General features: G+C 41.2%; 1 protein-coding gene across 1 annotated transcript; it reads left to right on the top strand.

Moving 5' to 3' along the window:
* Positions 1 to 2,264: 2,264 nt before the first annotated feature.
* Positions 2,265 to 3,024, top strand: LOC6542048 (dynein light chain 1, axonemal). Its single transcript, XM_001968977.3, has one exon. The coding sequence runs from the start codon at positions 2,363 to 2,365 to the stop codon at positions 2,909 to 2,911; it is 549 nt and encodes a 182-aa protein (XP_001969013.1). The 5' UTR covers positions 2,265 to 2,362; the 3' UTR covers positions 2,912 to 3,024.
* The last annotated feature ends 7,752 nt before the right edge of the window (positions 3,025 to 10,776 follow it).

The raw sequence follows: 10,776 nt of genomic DNA on the forward strand, positions 1-10,776 counted from the left end.
GATGTGCTCACAAGTGGGAAGTCAAAAATATTAACAGAAATTAAATGCCAATTCAATTTGCTCAATTATTTGTGAAAGAAGTTTGCCAGTTTGGCTAAAAGGTCTGTAGCCGGATAAGAAAGTATACTCGACTTCCAACAACCTATCGCTGTTATCAGACAATTTCCCCCCATCTTGTTTGTCCAATGGAAAAGTTTTCAGTATGCAAACGCTTCTATGGCACTCTCAGCCTTTCTCAGTAGGGCCAGGTGTTTTAAGCGGAAAAATATTTTCCTATGTACAAGTTTTATGGCAAGAACAACACAGGCTCGAGCTACAAGCTCGAACTTGGTGTCCTTGGCTACGTTTTGTCACTTATGGCATAGTTACTTGGCTTAAATCTTTTGGATGTATTTTTAAATTTGAAAAAGAAAAAAGGATATCAAGGAACTGTTCAAGTCTTTGTGCTGCAATGAGTAAGGCCTTCTGTGTTTCTTAAACTATATTCACTTGACTTTCCGTTGGCAGTTTGAACTGCAATGCATTCATATATTACGGCTTGCTTAGACAGAAAATTAGTTCGCATCCCTTGCCACCCTTTTTTAGTATCTCAAAGACAATTCATTCCGCAAATGGCTGACTGGAAAAAAATTAAGCCAAATGCGTGACAGTTGGCTAGCCATTTGGCTGCCCCTCGCTGCCGTCTTGTTAACTGAAACTAAACATTACAAACACGACTGTCAACAACTGCAACACTTACCGCATGTCCACGTCCAGCTCGCACTGGGTGACAGGACATGTTGTGGCTGCTGGGGCTGCCCGGTTGCCCAGCCCACCCACAACCGCTCATATTTGTGTATAGGGACACACACCGATGGGTCCACCCAACTACTGCCGCTTTTTGCGGGGAGAGGACCTTGCTTAATTGGTCAAGTGCATTTTAGAAGTGCTGCTACTACTCCAGGTTTGGCTTGGCCATGGTGAGGTAACTAAATAAATAGGAAAAAGCTGAAATACAATTTCCTCTTACGTATCGTATAAACACTCGAATTGTGATACATATACCTGGATTAGCTTCATTAAAGGACTTTGGAACAGTACTGCCTTTAAAAATTGTAATATATTTGTTTTGCTCGTGATTATAGCAGTCACGATTTTGAAAATCTGTGGGAAATGACAGCTTGGCAGTTTTTTAAGGCACGTCATATTGGGTTCACGTTTTTCGGTAACTTTATCGCAAATACTTCCATGAAAACAGCCGCCTCGCTGGCCAACTTTTCTGGCCATTCTTTTGGCTTTCCTCTGACAGCTGGCCACGCCCCCGCCACTGACATGTTCCACTTGCCAAATATAGTTATATATAGATATATGTATAACCTACTCATTCGAGTACCTTTCATCGCTGGTATGCCTTAGGCCAATTCATAAATTAGACTTTGCATGCAATTTCGAGTGATTTTCCATGCCCCCCCTCTTCCCCTTCCCACTTCCTGTGCCCAGCTATATGTTTTTGTTGGTTTCCGTTCTGCCGCATTGAACATGCAATTTATGGGAGCACAAATTTTATTTGAATTACAAAAAATAAAACCGAAAATAGCGGAAGGGAATCAAATATGTTTTTACCAATTTCTGGACGATTATCAAGAAAAATAGCAAAAAAAAAAAAAAAGAAAAATAACGCGTGGCCCAATTTAAACATTTTCTCTTTGCCGCTGTTCGGACAAATAAATTCAATAATTTATTGCCGAAAAATAGCTTGCTATGCCCGAGATAACAGCTGTAGCAAATATTTAATCAAAATGCTGTGTACAATTTAAAGTGGGCTGCAAATAAAAGAGGAGGGCTCGATAAAAAAGCAAAACAAAAGGATGGTCCCCAGGGGCGAAATGTGAACTGTATTATCACCTCAAATGTGTGTAATAAAGTGCCGAGAAGGCCTCCCTCCACAATTGCCAACATGACGCAAAGGCGGCAAGAGCGCGAAGGGTAGTATATGACAAAGGGCAGCCCCGCATCCCGCCACCCAGTCTCCGATTTCGACCAGGACAAAGAACCCGGCCAATGAAGTAATCATTGTGCGCCAGACAAGCTAACATACAGACATACAGCGATTGGGGAGCGGCGGCCACATGCGCAAATAAATAAATTACCCGTGGGCTCAAATCAGCCACTCGACCCAAAAGGTAATTCAAGATTCCACGATATTGAATTTTCTGCAAACAAGATTCTAAGCCTTTAAGGATACGCTTTAAAGTTGCTGACGATACATCAAAAAAGTTATAAGAAGGCCTAGAGAAATAAAGTACGTTTAATTGGAGTTGCCAATACCGAACACAAATTTCTTTCTTTAAAATAACCATTTAAATAAAAATTCTTATTTGGGATGTCGAAGCCGACAAGCTTAAAGGACGCATTGGCCAAGTGGGAGGACCGCAATAAGCAACCAGCCAACACAGCCAAGGAGATTGGACTTCAGTTCCAGTATCCGCCGATCGAGAAAATGGATCCGATTCTCAACAGCCTAACCGAGTGCCAAAAGCTCAGCTTGTCCTCAAATATGATTGAGAAGATTACTGGCATTTCGGGAATGAAGAACCTGAGGGTCCTGAGCCTGGCACGTAATAACCTTAAGACGCTCAACGGCATAGAACCACTGGCCGATACCCTGGAGGAATTGTGGGTCAGCTACAACAACATTGAGAAGATCAAGCCCCTGGAATCGATGAAGGCTCTGCGTGTCTTCTACATATCCTTCAACATGATCAAGGACTGGGCGGAGTTCATGCGCATGGGTGTGCCAGCCAATCTCAGCGAGATCACCTTTGTGGGAAACCCATTGAACGAGAACATGGATCCGTCTGCCTTCCTTGCCGAGGCAGTGCGTCGTCTGCCCAACATGAAGAAGCTCGATGGGGAGCCTGTCATTCGTTAGGGAAAACAAGCTTACACGGATGTGTTGTGTTCGGTTGTGTTTGAAATAAAGGAGAGTCGAAAGTCGAACAGGTCCTTTGACCTTAGTGCTCGACTAAATCACAGACGACAATACATGGCTAGAATCCAGAATTCCTTCGACAGCTGAACGTATGTGATAGGCATTTAAGCAGAAAACATGTTCCATTGAATTGTCAGCACAGAAGTGTTCTTCCAATTTTCAATGCGTTCCCGTTGCTGCTGATGAGCTCCATTGTTTTGCCTGTCGCATGTTGCCTCCGACTTCTAACACAAGTCAATTTAAAAAGTTGTTTTGTGGGCACTGTAGGTACTCTGAACTGAACTGGTGTATTAAAACCGAATTTAAAATGTGAATGTGTTCCACAGATTTAAATATTTTCAATTAATAAATGCATTTTTAATTAATTATTAAAATTAAAAGGTATTTCTAATCAGCAGCTTGAACTCCTGTTTTCATGTACATTGCTTGCATTTTTTGCATATTTAGGAGATGTGATTTAATGAGCTTGTCTTTCTGTAAAAGCAAATGCCTGTGCCGGAATTTAAGGTAAATCACTGGATTATAAATATCAACAGCAAGTAATTTATCCACAAACACCAATTAAATTTTTATATTGAAGCATAAGCCAACAAGAAAATTTAAAAATAGCCAAGTCAATTGAAGCCTGAAGAGTGCTATAATTTCGACTGGATGTGCTTTCTGTCGGCACATGGTATTTGTTTTCCGTGCATAAATAATCAACAATAGTCAATGGATGGGGATGGCGGACAGTCATAGATTTTTGGCAAACAGAATGCGAATTTGTGTCTGCCAAACCGAAAGACACCAGATAAAAATGTTGAATAAAATCATAAAAACGGCAGCCAAATCCCTGCCGAACCCTAAGCAAACCAATGCAAACCAAACCAATTGCCAGACACGAAAGTTTAATGATACTTTTATGTCTTTTCGATTTAACAACTTCTCTATTATGGCTGTTCTGGCTGCTGCTGCTGTTTGTATTTGATAAACAATAATATTAATGTAAACATGAAGGCCGTCCATAGTTCGACATTTTGGCAGACAAACAGAAAACGAGACAATTGTACAATTGGTTGAACACAAAAATATTTTCTGGCAGCCATACTTGTCGCTTGGCTGATTAGGCGATAAACCTCTCCGAGTATAAACCTCTTTTAAAGTGTAAAGTAAAATTCCATATTTGTGTGATTGCATTGATTTTTTGTTATTGTGGTTGCACATTTTATTTGATACATACTTGATTATTTGGTTTTTGCTTTAAAAGTCCTTTACATGTGAAAATTAGTAAACTATTTAAATTAATAAACTATTATTTAAAATGTTGCTTAATCTTCAAGTTTTTGTTTTGCCTTCAAATCATTTTTAAACTTTATCGCATTAATATATAATGAGGGGTGGGAATTTGCTTCGTTAAGTTGTCTGGCTAGTGGGTGTTGGGTGACTAGATAATCTGGCTTTGTTTTTGACTGAACATATAGGAAAAGTTGAAAAGTTACCTCAAAAAATAGCCGCTCCTCCTGCAATTGAAAAATATTGTGGCACCCATCTTAATGCCAAATGCCGAAACAGTTTGGGGGTGTGTGTTTGCGAGGGCTTATACTAAATTTACGTTACAAGTTTGTGTGGCCAGCTCTGGCCCATGCTGTTTTCTGGTCGTTGGCAACTCTGGCAATGACAACACCGAACCGAACTACAACGTTCTCTTCCCAGAACAATCCCGCCAGGATATGTATGTTGGTCAGGACGGGCATGGGAGTGGGAGTGGGAGTGAGGATGGGGATGGGTGGGCGAAACTTGGAGTGGTTTTTGCGCTGTGGTTGCGCAATCGTCTGTGTTTGTGCTCTGCGGGCCGGGTTTTATTTTTCACATTTTTGCACTTGCTGTGGTCAAGGGTTGTGTCGGTGTTGCCAAAGTGTTGCCATATATTCTAAATATGTTGGTTCGCCCTTGTTGGCCAGTTGCGGCGGCAAAACGTAAGAGTGGCTAAAACGACAGTTAAACGCAAAACGGTCGAAAAAGCCACTTGGCAAACTAAACGCGTGATTTATGCCCCAACAATGATAAGAGAAAGCAGGGCATAAAAGGCGTCGAGCGTTTACAGACGGCCAAGCAGGTGAAAAGAAAAAAAAGGGGGAAAAAAACGTATCTTTAATTCAAAATGTAAAATTACACAACTGAAGCTTTAAAACTTTAAATAAAGTTGTACTAGTTAAATAGGAATTCAACTCATCTTTTACTTTCCTGAGACCATATATTACTTGGAGAGTGTCTGGGTCAGTACCAGATCTTTAAGTCACTTTAAGCTCGCCCATTCTTTCGAGCAAGACTTTCCTAGAGATTCGCATTCACATCTTGTGCCTGTCAAAGGCGCATAAATCTATTCAAAGTCTTTACGAAAAATCCAGACAAATGCCAGAGATTACAAAAAGATTTCGGCCCACATGATGCATGGTGCCTCGGGCAATGAGAGGGCTGAGAAGGTGGAGCTGGAGGTCCTCGTGGCGAGAATCCATGTGTGTAGGTCTATCTGGCACCACAAATGTAACCGAGCGACGCACACAAAAACAATTAAAGCCTGATTAATAGTTGCAGCCCACATCCGCCAGCCGTTCCACCTTTCGGCAAGTTCTCTTGGCCCCAAATCTCGTCCACATCCGCATCCTACTCAGGCTGCCACTGAGGCTGAGTTATGACTTTTGCTGGCTGTTTAGCATACTTTTAGGCTTCAGACATTGTTGGCCCGCATGGGTGTGAGTGCGTGTGGTCCTCGCTCGCGCATAAGTCAAATTGTTGTTAATTTCACAAGGTTTTAACCCTTAAACCAGAATAGCAGCAGGGACATAACATAAATTCATTTGCATCCGCCCAAGGGTCTCACGACCGCCATTCAAGCCGCTCTCGCCCATTGAAACATTGTATAAATCATTAAATTTTAATGCTTCCCAGGAGATCAATGAACATGACCGCAAATTATACTGAAGCGTGCTTTCAGGCGCATAAAAAGATTTCCCGGCATAAAATGCATTTAATGCAAACAAAAAAAGCAATCATAAAAAGTTTCTGGTTTGAAGTAGCAGTTTGTGCGGGTGTCTGCCTGTCTGTCTCTACCCAGCAGCAAAAGGCAAACATAGTAATGATATTGCATTGGATGAGTGAGTGTCTAGACTTTAAATGCGTGGAGATGGGCAGCAATTTAATGTGAAACAAGGCATGTTTCCCAATTTTAATTATCTATATCACTGTCTTAACGTATAAAGTGGAAAGCAGACCAAAGTGCAAGAGCTCTAAAATAAGATTAATACATAGCATCCATCCAAAAAATGAACAAGTTTATAAGAAATGCAAAGTAAATTAAGTTGAAATAAGGCAGCTCTTCACTTCAAATGTATTTTTATTAACACTGTTGTCATGGCAACTTCCTGTTGCGAACTGCACTTCCGGCGCCTTAAAGCATGCACTACAAGATGAAACATGGCATGAACAAACCAAAGGCTTGCATATGCAAACGTGCACTCAGATAGTAAATCAAAAAGTTGTGCAGTGCGAAATAGAAACGAGCAAGCCCTCTCGTTCAGGCTGCACTTGTATCTACTCGTACTTATTTTAACGGCATCTGCAGACACGCCCTCTTCGAGGTACTCCTACCAGCGTATTTGACATGAGAAATCATAAACAAGTTGTGCAAACTTCTGCTGGCGCACACAAAACTCCATTTTGCAACAGGAAGTCGCACGCACACTGCCCCTCACCCATACAGACATAGCTGCAAATGTATAAATTAAAATTTTCGCATCGCGCAGTGGCCACCAAAAAGATGAGGCCCTGCTGCAAGGATGGGGCATCGCAGCTGGGGGATGGTGAGTTTTGCATTCGTCCTCAGTGGAAGGGAATATACTTTACACTGTGGAAAATAACACAGGGAAAGGCCATTAATTAAAGTACGATTTTGTCCTGAAACAATGGTGATTGCGGATAGTCAAAACAACACTAACTTAACTTGTGAAGCTTAAGAATAATATTTAAGCTACTTAGCAGATTACAGTCATACAAAAAAATAGTCGTAGTAATATTAGCATAATAAAAAAAAGTGTAATAAATAATGAACCGCTCCTACATCTACGTAATAAAATACATTGTTGTTAAAACGATTTAAATAAAGAAAGAACCAAATTATCCAGAGCACAAACTAGCTCTGCAAAACCTGTAATTTCTATTTCAAATTTTTCATTCGGAGCTGGATTTGCGTCAGAGTTGCCGCTCCTTCGTGTGTCTGCGTATTTTGTTTATGCGTCTTACACAAATAGTTTTACATATTTAAATATTACAGTTTTTGCTGTGCTCTGCATCATGGGCATCTTGGGCAGGACTTTGCTGCCCCTTTGTCTACGCCCAAGGTCCTTGCCCGGGCACTCCCTTCATATTATGTTTTCTGAATAACAATTAGCTTCCGCTTTAAGCCGGGGTCTCACAATCCTTCTGCTGCCGCATGGCGTATGTTTAATTTCCGGTATTGCGCATACGCCTAGTATTCATAAACAGCATTTAATTTCACACAATTCTGCATTAATTTCGAGAGATTTGCCAGCTTTGCAGTCGAATGTTCTTCCCTTCACTTGCTGCTGGAAATACTATTAATGCTGTGATTAATTGTCATGTCTGAGGAACAATCAGAAAGGACAATTTGTTTTCACTGACAACAGACTGTCACCGAGCTGATAAGAGTATGAAATTCTTCTTGGTCTGCGACAACTTGGTATTCCGGACAAAAGCTCGGGAAATATTTGGATTTGCCTCCCCGGGCATCGTAGCAAAAACACAAATTAAGGACAAATTTTGAAGGACCGACTGGCTTCGACTAACAATTTGCGAACTATAAATTCTGCAGAATGCGAACCACCGCCGCTGCACAGCACACAAATCTTCAGCAATAACAATCTCTCGGCTTATAAAATTCAATTATGCATATTTCGGGGCTCACGTGATGGTCGTACGATGACAAACATCCTTAACCACTTGTCCATACTGCAATGCAAATTCGGTAATATCGAGCTCAGCATTTATTAGACATTTTGTTTGCCTCTTCCTTGCCTTGCGGCTTCACTTTGCGATTAGTGGACAGGCAATTTGATTTTCATCCGGCAGTTGTTAATCCTGCTATTAGGCTGCACTCGGTTTGCTTACACATTCAACTAAATCGTTTTCATAACTAAGGCCAAGTGCCAGAAGCTGTTGGCACTGAAGAGCTGCCTGCGGTGCTAAAATATATTTTAAACTAAAATAGCTTTATTTTCCAGTTTCACTTCACCTTTGCAACTTCTTTATTATTATAATATTGTGCTGAAGAATTCTTAATCTATATATAGTGAGTATAAGTTAGCTAATTTTTTTATTAAAGTCAAATGCTTAAGAGCACCAACGAAAGAAAAGGTTTTCTTGCGATTTGATTCCGCAGCAGTACGAGGCCATATTTCGTCGCCTTCAGATACTTAACAAATTGTTTTTCTTTCGGACTTTCCCAGCGCCCCATTCTGATTTTTCTGGTTTTTTATTGCCCGCTTTGTCATCTGGTCGCGGAATGGCGTCCGCCTACTTCCTTGTCGTCGGGCTGTTGTGCAACTTCCTGTTTCCGCTCAGATCCCCCAAAAGTCCCCTTCTTCCTCTTACGCGCTTCGCTGATGTGTAAATTAATGTCATTTTGGGCGCGATATTTTTCGGGTGTTTTTCCTTTCGTTTTCTGTTGTTTTTTTTGTTTCCCTTTTATTTTTGGGTTCAGGGCTTCCTGCCATTTGCCTCGTAGCCTGATTGAATTTTTATGATGACGCGCTTTGGTTTCCCGCTTTGCATATTGTTTAGCATTCCCTTTTTGTTTTGCGGGCAGAATGCAAAAAACATAATTAAGGTGATTTTATGCAGACTCCTCCGTATGCCACTCATTATTATCAGTGTTTTCTACTCTTCTGCCGCTTTTAATTGTTTTTAATTAATTTTTTATAACCGATGTTGTTAGGCTGTTGGGCTGTTGGCTCTTCGGCCCGAGGCATTGGCACGTGGTAATTGCGGTGGAGCGTAGTTGGAATACATATATTTTTCTCCTCTTCTGAGCCTCTTAGGCTGTTCCGGTGATTATTTTTTTCGGTTCATGTTAATTGCAAAACTTTGCCGACCCTCTCTCCCCACAAAAAAAAAACAGTTAGGCAATGGGAACTATCTGAAGGCCCTTAACACTTATTCTGATTGTTGTTGGGCACTCGAAAAACAATGAAATGAAATTTGTACACTAAAGTTTTACTGCAGGCGCAAAACAGACACAGAAAGTATATGGGAAGCGTCGGAAAACTCATTTAGTTAGCATAACAAAAGGCCAAGCCACAGTCTGAGTTTCCAGGGGAGGCCTTAATAACCCACTAGCAAACACACTAATTTGCACTTGAGCCCAATAATGAGTGTGCCGACGAGTGGCTGACTGGATGACTAGATGAGTAGATGACTGGATGACTGGATGAGTGGGGCGATGAGAGATCAGCTAGGATTGTGCTCCAAGTGCCGTGGTCTGTCTAGAAGAGAGGTTCGAGTGCGTGTGTGCGAGTGTGCGAGTGTTTGGACTAATTTCTAATTTGAATGGTGATTTATGCAGCTTGAACTAGGGTTTTAGCATGGCCAAGTTGGGCTTATGTCTGGTAACCTGTTGAGCCCCCTTGCAACTAATTTAATTTCCACTAAAGCCAGCAACGAAAACAAATCCCTGCCATATCCATCCAGCCTTTAACCCCTTGGTCCCGGACAGATTTTGGGCTTAGCATACAAAAATTAAATACGTTGATGGCGGGAGGCCGTTAAAGGTTAATCTTCGCTGCTGCCGGTTGCCATTGAATGCCTGTTCGGGCGCAAAAATAAATATGAGAATTATTTCTGGAGTTGGGCCCAAGAAGAAGAAGGTCTCATAATAACCGTAAGCCGTCAGGAATTAGTTGCATTTTCATCATTTTCATTTTCATTTCGGTTCGCCCTTCACAATTTCTAAAATGGAATGAAAGCGAAATGTGCTTTGTGGTCGGGTGAAAATGAAAAGGATACGGCTCAGCTCAGGTCGCCGTGCCTCCTTTTTTCTTCCCGCTTCTGCTGCTGCTGGCAGCCAAGATTTTCATGGCTAAATGAGATGGTTTTTGTGGTCGGATGAACTAAGAAATATGCTGATAGGAGGAGCGAGAACTGGCATGAATCTGACAGCTGTTGGCCTGGAAAAGTGGAATGTCAAAGGGCCCAGTCCGAGCGAAGTAATGAAAAGGGAAATTTTTGAAAGGCTCCCATAGTTTGGAAATGTAGTTCAGGGTTTCAATTGAATGCCCCGGAAAACTATTTTAAGGTGGTTATGGTGCCTGCCGAGGCTTAAATATTACTGTAGAGTAAAATTCGCAAAAATATGCGCAGAAGAATATTTTGAGGTAATTTGGTTCATCTATTAGTTTTTGTTGCGCATTTTGAATTTATTTTTGACCTTATATTACCTAAACTCGTTCATGGGGCTATAATGATAATTATGCCCGTTTTAACGCGACAGCATTTCACTACCAAACTTGTCACATTTCAAAAGTTGATTCGACACCTGAAGTTTCGTTAGCATCATAAGACTGAGAATTCGAACATTTTTGAGCATCTTCGCATCTTTACCTTCATTAAGATTGGAAATTGCAGGCTGTCAAAGGAACTTCTCCCTGTCTTGCAAGTCCACCAGGGGCAACAATTTATCCGGAAAATTTTCTGGCAAGCGCCAAAGAGTATGCTTTCTTGGGCAACTAAACAAGCTTAACAACTATTTTAATGAT

The sequence above is a fragment of the Drosophila erecta genome, unplaced genomic scaffold, assembly GCF_003286155.1.
Source record: "Drosophila erecta strain 14021-0224.00,06,07 unplaced genomic scaffold, DereRS2 tig00000055-arrow-pilon, whole genome shotgun sequence".
NCBI lineage: Eukaryota > Metazoa > Arthropoda > Insecta > Diptera > Drosophilidae > Drosophila > Drosophila erecta.

Coding starts and splice junctions, on each gene's coding strand:
- LOC6542048 (XM_001968977.3), top strand. CDS start 2,363: ATGTCGAAGCCGACAAGCTTAAAGGACGCATTGGCCAAGTGGGAGGAC.